Source organism: Cyprinodon tularosa, unplaced genomic scaffold (assembly GCF_016077235.1).
Source record: "Cyprinodon tularosa strain WSP-4 unplaced genomic scaffold, ASM1607723v1 ctg1542, whole genome shotgun sequence".
In the NCBI taxonomy this organism is placed as follows: domain Eukaryota; kingdom Metazoa; phylum Chordata; class Actinopteri; order Cyprinodontiformes; family Cyprinodontidae; genus Cyprinodon; species Cyprinodon tularosa.
Genome location: NW_024038378.1, coordinates 1 through 16,008, shown reverse-complemented (window position 1 = coordinate 16,008; position 16,008 = coordinate 1). Strand labels below are relative to the sequence as shown.

The 16,008-nt window shown below is 46.2% G+C and overlaps 1 protein-coding gene and 1 long non-coding RNA gene across 2 annotated transcripts; both read right to left on the bottom strand.

Annotated features, from left to right (window-relative positions):
• Positions 1–1,091: 1,091 nt before the first annotated feature.
• On the bottom strand, positions 1,092–10,820 carry LOC119780091 (acidic repeat-containing protein-like). The gene is made up of 7 exons (XM_038279990.1): positions 9,925–10,820; positions 8,818–8,819; positions 3,570–3,661; positions 3,363–3,431; positions 2,877–2,928; positions 1,622–1,658; positions 1,092–1,337 (listed from the first exon to the last, which is right to left on the bottom strand). The coding sequence occupies exons 1-7, from the start codon at positions 10,428–10,430 to the stop codon at positions 1,298–1,300; spliced, it is 798 nt and encodes a 265-aa protein (XP_038135918.1). The 5' UTR covers positions 10,431–10,820; the 3' UTR covers positions 1,092–1,297.
• A 4,126-nt stretch (positions 10,821–14,946) lies between these two features.
• On the bottom strand, positions 14,947–15,646 carry LOC119780090. The gene is made up of 2 exons (XR_005280334.1): positions 15,541–15,646; positions 14,947–15,415 (listed from the first exon to the last, which is right to left on the bottom strand). It is a non-coding gene; the product is annotated as an uncharacterized LOC119780090 (long non-coding RNA).
• Positions 15,647–16,008: the final 362 nt, after the last annotated feature.

The window sequence follows — 16,008 nt, the reverse complement described above, 5'->3', positions numbered from 1 at the left end:
CTGGAGAGAAATATCAGCTGTGCTGCTGCCATCAACACCTTCGTTTCTAGATGTTGGAGCTTGGCCTGTTTTCCAGTATTTATTCCTGTTTCTCTCCTGTAGCTCTGGGCTCAGCTTCTACTGGGACGTCTGATTAACCGCTTCTTTCCCAGACAGCCAGCTGTGGAGCTGGTTTACTGTTAGCTTTTCTTACATAGAAAGTGTTTAGCTTCTATGCTTCTTTTTCTATGTCTGCTTCTGTCTCCTTGAACCCCAGTGGGCCTCAGCAGATGGCCGCTCACACTGAGCCTGGTTCTGCTGGAGGTTTCTTCCTGTTCAAAGGGAGTTTTTCCTCTCCACTGTCGCTACAAGCATGCTTAGTGTGAGGGATTGCTGAAGAGTCAATGAGTCGATGCAATCAGCTGGATAGAAAACTTTGATCTGATTGGATGATCTGATAAAAGGATGTTTTTACCAATAGATGACTGGTTTGGAATTACAGTTATATAAATAAACTGAATTGAACTGAATCAGAGCCTGATATCTACAGACCTACAGACGTTCTCCATCTTAACTAAAACTAACCTTCAGCTCTTTTTTTTAAGGAAAAATGGGAAAAATATTGCACTTTGTAAAAGTTGACAGAGACAAATAGAAGAACTGCATATCCAAATTCAGGGGGACAGTTCAGTTTTTATTGGTACAAAGTTTTGGAAGTGTGGCAAAGTATGCAACCAAGGGCCTGGCAGGGTTTGACCCCTGACCCGGGTGAAGGTCAGGCGTGCTGACCAGTCACCTGAAGGGAAATTCTATCCGGCCATGATGACTCAGACGTATAGTGACCTCATGGTCACAGCTCTCCCTCTCTTTCCACCAGCGCGTCTTCCTGCTCCACGCAGGCGGCCATAGACTGTTTGCTTCACAGAGATCCCATTTCTGACACCAACCTCGGTCTGGTTTGTCACCATGTTCTTCATAACGATGTCCATCTTTGTGTTGGTCCATCATATAACATCCATTAATGTGTGTGGCTGTGTTTGAAGGTTTTTATAAATTCATAAAGCAGGATCCATTTTCTCACCACTCAGCAGTATAAATCACTCATCGCAGAAACACTTCCCCCTCTTTATTGAGCATGACTCAGTAGAAATTTTAAGGATAAGTTAAGACAGTCGATTTGTCAGGTAACAGCAATAAGCACATATATTATTGTTTCTCCTTCAGTTTATTATTAATCAAATGTGAAGAGAATGAAAGGAATCCAATATGAAGGTGAAATGTATAAACTTGGCCACATGGTGGCAGCATATGGCTGGATTCAGTTGTCATCACCATCATCAAAGACATCTGCTACAGTCCTGCAGGGCAGAGAGGACAGTTTATAGCTGCACACCGTTATAAAACACAACGTGGATCTTTCTACAATAAAGGGGAAAAAAGCAAATCCTTTTCATTCTCATGTTGCTTTATGTGTTTTTTTCCCCTAAAGATTATTTTCCAATTTGAAATAAGTGAAAATAAAACAATAAAAATCAGATGTTTTGTGTGAAAACATGAAACCAGATAATCATTCCACCAAATTCACTTTTAGTTAGAACCTAGAAATGATAGAAAGGGAGAAGTTTCTCTAAGCGAGACTTACTTATAGATTGATCCAGTAACTTCATCAACAAACCCTCCTGGAGAAAAAATGGGAAACAGAGGAGAGAAATATGAAGATCCAGGATCATCGCTCTGATGGGAAAGAGAAGCTGTTTTCTTTATGCTGATCTATTAAAGTCGAACTCTTACAGCGGCAGGCGCTCTGCATAAAGGCCATGTTCAGTCGAATCAATGTTCAGGACAGGAAATGTGCGCACAGCTTTGATCATTAGTTTGCTATCATCCAAACAGACCCAGATATTTACTAAACCACTGGTGATAATTAGTGAAAGTGTCCTTAAAACAAGAACTACTCTCTGGTTTATCCTTTTTCTTAGTAATTCTACACTCTTTTTTATCAATTATCTGATGTTGGTTCCTTTCCAGAAAAAAACAAACAAACAGATGAAATAAAACAACCAAAACAAAGAATGTCTCCTGAGAATGGTCCATAACCAGTCTGCTGCAACCTGCCGTTCCACAGCCACCATCATTGTCCCTTAAACTGTGAGAGCCGAACGTTCCGACCAGGAAGCGGAACATTCCTCCCTGTCCGTTCCCAGCCATTACTCCGCTCCACTACAGTATTTCCTTACAACCCTGTCCTCTATCACCACCTTCTAGTAACCTTCAAACTTAACAAAGTTCTCCTCATCCAGAAGATGGTTTCACTTTTCCAAACACGTCAGAGACGTTGATTTTTCAGTCATAATCCTGATCAGTCCAGAAATATTTGGTCCGTTTGATTTTATCGCATTTTAGTCCAACAATAGACGTCTTTCTTTTCACGTTGCTTGGACATAAATGATGTCGTCTTTTCAAATACCTTTTGCTCAGTGGGCAGCAGATCATTATCGGGTAATGCAGTTATAAATATGAAAGGATCTGGTCCTTTTTCCTGTGGTCTGACCTCAGGGTTGCCAGGGGCTGAAATGCCTCCCAGAGCTCTGGTTGACAGTTCAGACTAAGGCCTCCATTATGGCCGAAAAAGAAGACTTTGCCTGAAATGACGGGGTCTGGAGCCGGGTTAGCGGGCCCCTGGTGGGACCCAGCGGGGCCCAACCACAAAGCATATGCTGGATGCTGACTAACAGCAGCTGAAAACCTTTATCTCTGTCTCTCTAGGCATTGTATTTCTGCGAACCTGTGAGGAGTCGTCTCCAATGTCCAAACTATGGTTTTTGAACATTCAGATATTCTTCCTTCATATTACTGCATACAGGTGATCATGTTTAACCCTTTAATGTGATGCTCACCAGGCTTGCAAGCTGTTTCACAGAGAGGACACACATTGCAGAAAGAGCACATCTGTGGAGGAAAACAAGAGTCAGGTGAGTGAAAGGCTGCCACTGCTTCTCTCTTTGTTTAATAGTTGATCAGTGACGTTTCAAAGCGCCTGAACGTTTGTTTCTAACTGTGGAAGAAAATGATCAGTTGGGTGGAGCAGCCATCCGTTCCATCTCTGCTGTCTTTCAAGCCTCTTTGCATCTATTTGGGTTATCAAATCACTTTTTGATGATATATGATGATATCTCTTTAATTTAGGATTATTTGTGCTTTTATTGTCAGCGTATGTTTAATTAATCCTTAAGTTGTATGAAAGACTAAACATGAATAAGTTGTTCTAATGTCAATTGATAAATAAGAGTTTTTTTCTTTTAAAAGTGAATGATTTCACAATGATCAGAGTGTCTTAAGGAGCTTTAGAAAGAACCGAGGTTAAATGTCACACAGCTTCTCACCTTGCAGTCATCGCAGTGTTCAGACTTGTCTCCTTCCTCACAGGGGCATTTATCACAGCTGTCACAGTGCTGGAACAACAATGAGTGGTCAGCAGGAGAAACAGCGCCACACAGCTGCAGCTCTACAGCGCTGCAGCTGTGTGGCGCTGTAGAGCTGCAATCCCTGAACAGCTTACAGACATCAGCACTCAGGTCTACTGAACCTACCTCACAAAATTCACAGTATGAGCACAGGGAGCCTTTGTGATAAGCATGTTCCTCCTCCTCCTCCTCCTCCTCCTCCTCCTCATCATCATCATCTGTAACAATAGAAACAGACATTTGGCTTTGGAAGGTGAGGAATAAAGTAATGATTTCAGGACAAAAGCACCTCTGAAAGTTTGCTCAGGGCGGAGCTTAGATTCATTCATTCGACACATTTTCTTTCTGATCAACACAAAACTTCACTGAGTTGTAAAAATGTAAATGTTGTGTTTTGAATTGGCGCTAAATAAATAAACTGAATTTAGTAGAATTATACAAAAGCAAATAAAGCTTCGGGTTGGAAATTTGACCCCCGTTCCTTTAAAAAATGGTAAAGCGGATCCAAATGAGTGGATTTGACTTTAAAATAATCCATTCGTTGTAGACTGGTTAGTTTTGGACCCTTGTCCTGTTGGACACCAACCTGTCCACATTTCAGGCAGAGCAGCCAATGGCCACAGTGACTGTAAACAAACCCCTCCTCTTCGTTTTCACTCCACCTGTCATTGTCAGCTAAACACAGATTTGCTTTTCTTCACAGGAAGTTTGGCTGGAATGAGCAGACAGACATTTCTAAACAGGCTTCTTATCGGGCAGACCACCTCAGACCTGCTCACAGTCAAACCTGCTTCTCAGAACCTTTGGGCTGTTCTTCAGCTTCTAAACCTTTGATTTGAAGGCGACAGTTTGAGCCAGAGGCCTAAAAGTAGGAAGTGTTTTAAAAGGATCCTGGTTTGAAATCAATCAAACCGTTTGTGATTGGGCGGGACCTGCAGAATACCGATCCTTCATGCTGATGTTGGTCCTGATGCATCATCAACTGGTTCCAGATGAGTCCAACTTTATTGAGTCCACACAACGTTAACATTTACACATTTGTTTTTATCTAGATCGACTTCATATAAAATCCTCACTGGGGCATTTTGTTTCTGTCTGAAAATCTGGTTCTATTTAACATTTAAAGTGGTTTAATAAAAAAAGGTTATTTTGTTCTTTGATCTGTTGACATTTTCTCCATAAAGAATCTTGATATTTGTTACGAATTGAAGATTTGGAAACAGGAATAAATGTAGTTGCTTGTTTTCAGTGGAGTTTTTGTTAATGGAGGATATTTTCCTTATTATCAGTATTAAAGCTGCTGTCAGCTTCTTACCTCGTTAACCTGCTGGGATCTCCTGACTCAGGCGTCCACGGTCCTCACACAGCTTTACCAAACAGATCTGGGATGATTCATGCTCTCCATGCAGCTTTGCAGCCAAAATTAAAGCCCCGCCCCTTTGTAACAGAGATGCGCTGAAGCAGGTTGTGATCATTTGATTTATTGAATGAATGATAGCAGGTTAAAGAAATCTGGAGTCATGTTTTCACATGATGTTTCATAAATCACAGGTTTTTACCAAACAACAAGAGAAAAGTACACAACCCTGACATCTCTTTACAATTTGATAAAAAAAGAACAGCTGTTTCTCTCTTTTCCCAAACACTCGTTCCCTGAAACATCATTAGCAAAAATACCGAGGTAATATTTTACAGCAGATAAATTCAGATGTTTTTAATATTTGGATTCAGATAAAATGTTCTCCTTATAACAGTGTGTCTGAAATGTGCATTAAGAAATTCAGCACTTTAGAAAAAGAAATGTGGCACGCCATGACACTGAACACACACATGAGCAACACTTCCTGTCCGTAGCAGTTTGACATGAAGGCACAGCAGAGTGGAAATGAAAGTCAGAGCTGAGCGCAGGTTCAGCGCCATTAATGCTCCACAGAGAAAGAAAGAGACCACGAGATATGGGGAAAGAGAGAAACTCTGACGGGATTAAAGCTCAGATGGATTAATTTAGGTGTTGGCCCTCCTGCACCCCCCAACCCCCCCTCGCGCTTTATTCTCCCTCTGCCTGTCTCCCCATCTCAGTCCCACTATCACTGTCTCTCTTTCTTTCTCTGCAGATTCACATAAAGATCCATGTCAGTCTGAGCCAAAACAAAGGAGATGAACCTTGTTTTCAAATGAAACACAAATCAAAAGATCTCAGACTAGTGACCCCCCCCCCCCCCCCCCCCATGACTGAATCCCAAGACGGGCTTGGCTTGTGTGGAATTGCATTTTGGTTCTTTCTCTCTCTTTCAAATCATTGCGTCTGCAGTCCCCAGTTCATATCTAGCGTACTGTACGAAGGACCTCGGACAGTTGGACTTCAGGTGGGCCAGTTCAATTTCCCCAGACTGCTCATAACTCTAGTTAGGCAGAAAAAAAGAGCAGAGAGTCAGAGACAGCAGGAAAATAAACAGCTGCAAGGAGTGGAGGAGGGACTGATAACCAATCAGCTAACAGACATTCACCAAGAGATGATCAGCTTCTGCTATCAGTCCTGTAGCATACTAGCAAACTGGTGCCTGTGAAGCCATCACTGGCGGTGACATCAGCCACTGCAAGTGAAGCCGTCACTATCGGTGACATCAGCCACTGCCAGTGATGGCATCACTATCGGTGACATCAGCCACTGCCAGTGAAGCCGTCACTATCGGTGACATCAGCCACTGCCAGTGAAGCCGTCACTATCGGTGACATCAGCCACTGCCAGTGAAGCCGTCACTATCGGTGACATCAGCCACTGCCAGTGAAGCCGTCACTATCGGTGACATCAGCCACTGCCAGTGAAGCCGTCACTATCGGTGACATCAGCCACTGCCAGTGAAGCCGTCACTATCGGTGACATCAGCCACTGCCAGTGATGGCATCACTATCGGTGACATCAGCCACTGCCAGTGAAGCCGTCACTATCGGTGACATCAGCCACTGCCAGTGAAGCCGTCACTATCGGTGACATCAGCCACTGCCAGTGAAGCCGTCACTATCGGTGACATCAGCCACTGCCAGTGAAGCGTCACCACTGCCAGTGAAGCATCACTATCGGTGACATCAGCCGCTGCCAGTGGAGCCGTCACTATCGGTGACATCAGCCACTGCCAGTGATGGCATCACTATCGGTGACATCAGCCACTGCCAGTGAAGCCGTCACTATCGGTGACATCAGCCGCTGCCAGTGAAGCGTCACTATCGGTGACATCAGCCGCTGCCAGTGAAGCGTCACTATCGGTGACATCAGCCGCTGCCAGTGAAGCCGTCACTATCGGTGACATCAGCCACTGCCAGTGATGGCATCACTATCGGTGACATCAGCCACTGCCAGTGAAGCGTCACTATCGGTGACATCAGCCGCTGCCAGTGAAGCGTCACTATCGGTGACATCAGCCACTGCCAGTGAAGCCGTCACTATCGGTGACATCAGCCACTGCCAGTGAAGCCGTCACTATCGGTGACATCAGCCACTGCCAGTGAAGCGTCACCACTGCCAGTGAAGCATCACTATCGGTGACATCAGCCGCTGCCAGTGGAGCCGTCACTATCGGTGACATCAGCCACTGCCAGTGAAGCCGTCACTATCGGTGACATCAGCCACTGCCAGTGGAGCCGTCACTATCGGTGACATCAGCCACTACCAGTGAAGCCGTCACTATCGGTGACATCAGCCACTGCCAGTGAAGCCGTCACTATCGGTGACATCAGCCACTGCCAGTGAAGCGTCACTATCGGTGACATCAGCCGCTGCCAGTGAAGCGTCACTATCGGTGACATCAGCCGCTGCCAGTGATGGCATCACTATCGGTGACATCAGCCACTGCCAGTGAAGCCGTCACTATCGGTGACATCAGCCACTGCCAGTGAAGCGTCACTATCGGTGTCATCAGCCACTGCCAGTGATGGCATCACTATCGGTGACATCAGCCACTGCCAGTGAAGCCGTCACTATCGGTGACATCAGCCACTGCCAGTGAAGCATCACTATCGGTGACATCAGCCACTGCCAGTGAAGCCGTCACTATCGGTGACATCAGCCACTGGCAGTGAAGCATCACTATCGGTGACATCAGCCACTGCCAGTGAAGCATCACTATCGGTGACATCAGCCACTGCCAGTGAAGCCGTCACTATCGGTGACATCAGCCACTGCCAGTGAAGCCGTCACTATCGGTGACATCAGCCACTGCCAGTGAAGCCGTCACTATCGGTGACATCAGCCACTGCCAGTGAAGCCGTCACTATCGGTGACATCAGCCACTGCCAGTGAAGCGTCACCACTGCCAGTGAAGCATCACTATCGGTGACATCAGCCGCTGCCAGTGGAGCCGTCACTATCGGTGACATCAGCCACTGCCAGTGAAGCCGTCACTATCGGTGACATCAGCCACTGCCAGTGAAGCCGTCACTATCGGTGACATCAGCCACTGCCAGTGAAGCCGTCACTATCGGTGACATCAGCCACTGCCAGTGAAGCCGTCACTATCGGTGACATCAGCCACTGCCAGTGAAGCATCACTATCGGTGACATCAGCCACTGCCAGTGAAGCCGTCACTATCGGTGACATCAGCCACTGCCAGTGAAGCATCACTATCGGTGACATCAGCCACTGCCAGTGAAGCATCACTATCGGTGACATCAGCCACTGCCAGTGAAGCCGTCACTATCGGTGACATCAGCCACTGCCAGTGAAGCCGTCACTATCGGTGACATCAGCCACTGCCAGTGAAGCCGTCACTATCGGTGACATCAGCCACTGCCAGTGAAGCCGTCACTATCGGTGACATCAGCCACTGCCAGTGAAGCGTCACCACTGCCAGTGAAGCATCACTATCGGTGACATCAGCCGCTGCCAGTGGAGCCGTCACTATCGGTGACATCAGCCACTGCCAGTGAAGCCGTCACTATCGGTGACATCAGCCACTGCCAGTGAAGCCGTCACTATCGGTGACATCAGCCACTGCCAGTGAAGCCGTCACTATCGGTGACATCAGCCACTGCCAGTGAAGCGTCACTATCGGTGACATCAGCCACTGCCAGTGAAGCCGTCACTATCGGTGACATCAGCCACTGCCAGTGAAGCCGTCACTATCGGTGACATCAGCCACTGCCAGTGAAGCCGTCACTATCGGTGACATCAGCCACTGCCAGTGGAGCCGTCACTATCGGTGACATCAGCCACTGCCAGTGAAGCCGTCACTATCGGTGACATCAGCCACTGCCAGTGAAGCGTCACTATCGGTGACATCAGCCACTGCCAGTGAAGCCGTCACTATCGGTGACATCAGCCACTGCCAGTGAAGCCGTCACTATCGGTGACATCAGCCACTGCCAGTGAAGCGTCACCACTGCCAGTGAAGCATCACTATCGGTGACATCAGCCGCTGCCAGTGGAGCCGTCACTATCGGTGACATCAGCCACTGCCAGTGAAGCCGTCACTATCGGTGACATCAGCCACTGCCAGTGAAGCCGTCACTATCGGTGACATCAGCCACTGCCAGTGAAGCCGTCACTATCGGTGACATCAGCCACTGCCAGTGAAGCGTCACTATCGGTGACATCAGCCACTGCCAGTGAAGCCGTCACTATCGGTGACATCAGCCACTGCCAGTGAAGCGTCACTATCGGTGACATCAGCCACTGCCAGTGAAGCCGTCACTATCGGTGACATCAGCCACTGCCAGTGAAGCATCACTATCGGTGACATCAGCCACTGCCAGTGAAGCCGTCACTATCGGTGACATCAGCCACTGCCAGTGAAGCGTCACTATCGGTGACATCAGCCACTGCCAGTGAAGCGTCACTATCGGTGACATCAGCCACTGCCAGTGATGGCATCACTATCGGTGACATCAGCCACTGCCAGTGAAGCCGTCACTATCGGTGACATCAGCCACTGCCAGTGAAGCGTCACTATCGGTGACATCAGCCACTGCCAGTGAAGCCGTCACTATCGGTGACATCAGCCACTGCCAGTGAAGCGTCACTATCGGTGACATCAGCCACTGCCAGTGAAGCGTCACTATCGGTGACATCAGCCACTGCCAGTGAAGCGTCACTATCGGTGACATCAGCCACTGCCAGTGAAGCCGTCACTATCGGTGACATCAGCCACTGCCAGTGAAGCGTCACTATCGGTGACATCAGCCACTGCCAGTGAAGCGTCACTATCGGTGACATCAGCCACTGCCAGTGAAGCGTCACTATCGGTGACATCAGCCACTGCAGACAGGCGGGTTTTACTGTTGATGCTTTTGGGTCAAAGGTCTTCAAATCCGGATTGAACAAAATAGTCAAAGTCTGACTAAAGTTCAGGGGCCAGCAGTGGTTGATGCTGGGCCACTCCCAGTCTGCCCAGTTTGAAGGATGCTACAGACTGGGAGCATCCCAGTCTGCAGGATGCTGCAGATCAAAAGGCCAAACACAGAGACGACACAAAGAGCAGCATCTACTCAGACTGACCTTCATGATCGTCGTCATCATCGTCATCATCATCATCGTCGTCATCATCATCGTCGTCGTCATCATCATCATCGTCGTCATCATCATCATCATCATCATCATCATCGTCATCATCATCATCGTCGTCGTCATCGTCGTCATCATCATCATCGTCATCATCGTCATCATCATCGTCGTCGTCATCGTCATCATCATCATCGTCGTCATCGTCATCATCATCATCATCATCGTCGTCATCGTCATCATCATCATCGTCATCGTCGTCATCATCATCATCATCATCATCATCGTCGTCGTCATCATCGTCATCATCATCATCATCGTCGTCATCATCATCATCGTCATCATCATCGTCATCATCATCATCATCAGCCATCAGGCCCTCCTCAGTGTGGAATGGCAGGTCTTGGGCCTTGGCGATGGGGGCCAGTGGGGTGTGGAAGGAGCAGAGCAGTGCAAGCAGCATTGCAAGGATCAAACTTCTTAATGAGGCCATTTTAGCGACTGGGATTTAGTGAACTATAGTGAAAAAAACCTGGAATCACTGCAGGAGTCCAGCGCTGCAGCTTCTCTACCTATTGTCCAGCACACGCAGTGCCTGAAGGACTCAGCCGCGCTCAGAGATAGACAGCAGGTTAATCAGCATCCAACTAAAAAGGTCCTGTTCACTGCTATTAGTCCCAGTTGAGACCGAGAGACTTGCTCCAGGTTCCTTCAAATAAAATCCAGGAGAAAGCAGGAGGCCGAGCCTTGAATCTTGGGCCACTTTCAACGTTGGACGTCAGGTGTGATAGTCTGAGCGGAGAGCCGTCAGTAACTGGTCGATGTTGGAGGCACAGATAGGACTAATGTGAGAGCAACAGAAAAAGAGGTAAGCTGAGAAGAAGGGGGGCAGTGGGACTGACTGACAGGGGCAGATGTTGGTGGGTAGGCCTGTGCTATCCATAAATCAAGAAAGCAGGGAGTGGCTGAAGGGGAATCAGTGGACCACTCTTGTGTTTTAATTTAAGATCCAATATTTAAGTTTTACTGAGGTGATCTGCAGTCATGAAAAGTAGGTATAAAGAAGATCAGTGAGCCATAGGTGGAGGATTTCCAGCCTAGACCCTGACTGGGGGGATAGCTTTACATTTTATAGGTTGGGTCTTTAAATTTTGGAATCTCCGTGTGTCTTTCAACATCTTCTGTTTGTTCAGAAATGTGAAGGTCAATCGACATGTTCTTAAAGATTAAGGCTGATCATTAACCTCTGAATCTGTTTTCCTGCATTAGTTTCAAGTCTTTCATTTTAAAGGCTCTTCTTCTGCAAATGTTTAAGTTTCTAAGAGGTTGATGCAAGAAACAACCGAGTGAAACACAAACCCAAATAATGTGATATAATAAGATCAGTTTTTGTGAATGCTGACCCCATGGTGATTGATCTGATTTCATAAAGGTTGCCCCCCTGGCTGCTGCAGCTCATGGGTATCCCACATAGGAACAGCTCAGTTCCTGGATGTATTTGATGATGAGAGGGAAGGCAGCCATGAGCACGTTCAGGTCCTCAGGGGATAAATCCACCAGCTTTTAATGACTCTGGGACTGAATCCGAGTGTTGTGGTTTAATGTTATCATGGGGGGTAATGAACGTTTCAGCTTCTTGGCACAGCCACTAAAGATGGACGCTGGTGGAGTTTAGCATGAAGTTGGACATGGTGACGTGTGTCAAACCCTTTCTATTAAATTATGTTCGTTTTTCAGAATCTGCTGATGAAGTCGAAGCCTGTTGGCTGAAGAAAGCCTTGGTTTGCAACTCATCTCTTTTCTTTCCTCCCCCTACATGCTAACCCCAGAATAGAGCAATTTGTAAAGGGAGGAGTTGAAACCTGCTCTATTTAAAGCTCCACACTGTCAGAGTCAGTGTAATGTGATCCTGCCTGGCTCTGCCTGACAGAGCAGCACCGGTTCTCCCTCCTCATGTATGACAGACACCTCCTTATCCTTCATATCAAAAATCAAAAACACTCCACTGGGAGCTTTGTTGCTACGATGAGCCTAAAGAAAATACACTTTAATATGATTTGGCCAAATCTAAATCCTTTCTTTGTTCAAAATCTCTCGTGTCAGACTAAATATTCAGAAAGGATCAAATGATGAATGATCCATGATAAAGAATGAGCTTAATGCTCAGATAGAACAAAGTGTTTAAAATGTCCTGAACAAACCAGTAAGACAGCTGAGTGTGGGATATAAACCAGTATCAGGTTGGTTTAGCTGAACCTTTAGTGACACAGAGGAAATGATAATGATAGCTTTGAATAACATATAATCACTTTTTAAGCATTAGATGTTGACGCAGCCTCTGGACGTTACAGTTAGTTAATTTAAGATGTTAGCAGCAGGGAGAAACAGCTGAGATGGACGAAGCTGAGGGCAGAAGGAGGGAGGAGATCAGGTCAAGATGAAGACTGCAAAGTGGCTGAAAGTGGAGAAGAGCTGAGACATGCCAACCACATTTCTCCTTCCTCCGCTCACTCCGACCCACAGCGCCCGCTTAGCTGACCAACGCTACTTCCTCTGACCGCTAATGAAAAGTTTACATTATAAGATTCAGTGACATTTATCTGGCTGTTTGGAGGATTTATCAGAAGAAGGATGTCGGTAAACACATTAAGCAGATTTTAAAAACCAATGTCAATAGATATTTATTTTTAATGAGAAACAAAGGTGTTGCTAAGGGTGTGCTGTGGCAAAGAGAACCCGTCATCGGCCCATTCATCAACCTGGATCTGAAATTCCTCAGCAGGATTAATTTCCCTGAAATCCAGAGCCAAATTCATCCATGGCTCTTTCCATGTAAGGACTGGCTAAAGAGGGAAATCTCCTTCCAGGATACTGTTACCCAAGGGGGGTGGTGTTTTACTCTGGGTGTGGGTTGGAGGTAAAGGAACTCAGAGGTTAATATAAGTACTTGATGATACTGCTGGCACAGAGCTATCAGCACTAGATCTGTAATTCATTTGATTTCTATGCCTCCAATGACCAATCCTTGTCATCTCTGGAGACTTTATAGATCCATTTCAATTAGATCATTTAGGCATATTAAAGGTTCAAAGTTTTCTATCTAAGGAAAACCAGCTGATTGCATCGACTCATTGACTCTTCAGCAATCCCTCACACTAAGCATGCTTGTAGCGACAGTGGAGAGGAAAAACTCCCTTTGAACAGGAAGAAACCTCCAGCAGAACCAGGCTCAGTGTGAGCGGCCATCTGCTGAGGCCCACTGGGGTTCAAGGAGACAGAAGCAGACATAGAAAAAGAAGCATAGATACAAAAGGCAACTGTCAACCAGCTCCACAGGCGGCCCCGTCCAGGAAACACACAGCCAGGCAGACGAGCTCCGAGCCAGCTCCCATGTCAGAGGATGAAGAGAGCACATCCAGTTAGTCACAGTCAGAGAAACAGGACTACACTGGAAAACAGGCCAAGCTCCAACATCTAGAAACAAAGGTGTTGATGGCAGCAGCACAGCTGATATTTCTCTCCAGGATGGAGTCACAGCCAAACAGGAACAGACCAGATGAAGCTACTATGAGAAAAAGCAGAGAGAGCAGAACGTTAGAGATTGAACTAACAGATTCTGCAGAGTGGGAGAATAGAGATAGAATGAAGCAGAATGATGAAAAAGGGGTCCCTATGTCCTCCAGCAGTCTAAGCCTATAGCAGCAGAACTATAGAGATAGCTCAGGATAACCTGAGCCACTCTAACTAGAAGCTTTATCAAAAAGGAAAGTTTTAAGCCTAGCCTTAAAAGTAGACAGGGTGTCTGCCTCACGGACTAAAACTGGTAGTTGGTTCCACAGGAGAGGAGCCTGAGAACTAAAAGATCTGCCTCCCATTCTACTTTTAGAAATTCTAGGAACCACTAGTAAACCTGCAGATTGAGAGCGAAGTGCTCTGTTAGGAACATAAGGAACAATCAGATCTCTGATATCAGATGGAGCTTGGCCATTTAAGGCTTTATATGTGAGAAGGAGGATTTTAAATTCTATTCTGGATTTAACAGGAAGCCAATGAAGAGAAGCCAGGATAGGAGAGATATGATCTCTCTTTTTCATTTTCATTAGAACTCTGGCTGCAGCATTTTGGATCAGCTGAAGGCTTTTAACTACAGTTTGTGGACTTCCTGATAGTAAAGAATTACAATAGTCCAGCCTTGAAGTAACAAATGCATGGACTAGTTTCTCAGCATCACCCCTGGACAGGAGATTGCTCATTTTAGCAATGTTCCTCAGATGAACGAAGGATAACAGTGGAAATTAATCCCATGCTGTCTAATAACTCTACCAATTGGGAGCATGTATAAAGTAAAGAGAATTGGTCCTAGCACTGATCCCTGTGGTACTCCACAGGTAACCTTTGAGCGTGTTGAAGATCTATCATTAACATGAACAAACTGAATTCGATCAGATAGATAAGATTTAAACCAGTCTAGTGCTGTTCCTTTAATTCCAACAAAATATTCAAGTCTTTCTAAAGAATATTATGATCAACTGGATCAAATGCAGCACTAAGATCCAACAGGACGAGCACAGATACAAGTCCATTATCTGAGGCCATGAGAATATCATTAGTGACTTTCACCAGAGCTGTTTCAGTGCTATGATGAGCTCTAAAGCCAGACTGAAACTCTTCAAAAAGTTCATTATGGTGGAAGTGATCGCACACTTGTTTGGCAACTACTTTCTCAAGAATTTTAGATCAGAAATATGCTCCAAAAAACTTAATAATAAATAAATCAATCATTTTTGGTGAAATAAATAAAGTCTGGAAAATGGATTTAAGATTTATGTGAAGGATAGCAGAGCAGGAAGTTTTTGTCTCAGATAGTAGCGTAAAGGCTGTGCTGCAATGGATGGAGCAACCTCAGGGTCTGAGAAAAAACCTTCAAATGCTCCTAGAAGCAGTAGCAGAGCAGCAGAGGCTCTGGGAAATCCCGGTTTCAAGACAAAAGAGTTCAGCCTAAGACGATGTGCAGAAATCAGCTGGTTCTTTATTGGGTTTCATGTCAGGGATCATAAAGCAAACAGAACAACTTTAAACACTGATTTCCTGCATGCAGCTTTGATGGGTTCAGGCAGCTTTAAATCAGATCCATCTGATCTCACAAGGCCAGATATGGAGGTTTCTATGGTGACAGACGGGGCTAAAGCTCTCCTGTCACACAACAACATGCAGACTGACCTTTCTATACAAAAAAGAAAAATATAGATTTTCTCATAACAAAAAATCAAACCACTAGAATCCCCCAAATAGGAAACTAGAGATTGTTAAAGATGAAAGTCCTGAGTGTTCCTCACTCTGAGACTAATCCACTCCGAGTCCCAGAGTTTAAAGTCAGCCAGAGCTGCAGGGGTTAATCCACAGCTCAGAGTTCTTCTGCACTGGGAAGGCTGGGAGGACTGGGATGTGAAGCTCAGCTTTGAGACAGTGCCGAAACCTCTATAAAAATATAAAAATAAAGATTAATGAAAGAAAACAATATTCTATTCAACTCAGTTCTATCCTTAACTATTCTGTTCTATTACTATCTGTTCTATTCTAAACCCTGTGACTGATCTCATTACCTCTGAGTGGAGGAGGCGGCCGGCTGCTTCCCACCAACTCACTCTGAGACAGAGCTTCAGTCATCCAGCAGAGGGCGCTGCAGCAGTACTCCACCTGGAGAAGAGACAGTGATGCATGAGTGCTGAGCGGGCAGCTTCGCTGCCTGTCTGCCTGCCTGTCTGTCTGTCTGCCTGCCTTTCTGCCTGCCTATCTGCCTGCCTGTCTGTCTGTCTGTCTGCCTGTCTGCCTGCCTGCCTATCTGCCTGCCTGTCTGTCTGTCTGCCTGTCTGTCTGTCTGTCTGCCTGTCTGCCCTCCTGTCTGTTTGTCTGGCTGTCTGCCTGCCTGTCTGTCTGCCCTCCTGTCTGTTTCTCTGGCTGTCTGTCTGCCTGCCCGTCTGTCTGTCTGTCTGCCCTCCTGTCTGTTTCTCTGGCTGTCTGTCTGCCTGCCCGTCTGTCTGTCTGTCTGCCTGTCTTTCTGCCTGCCTGCC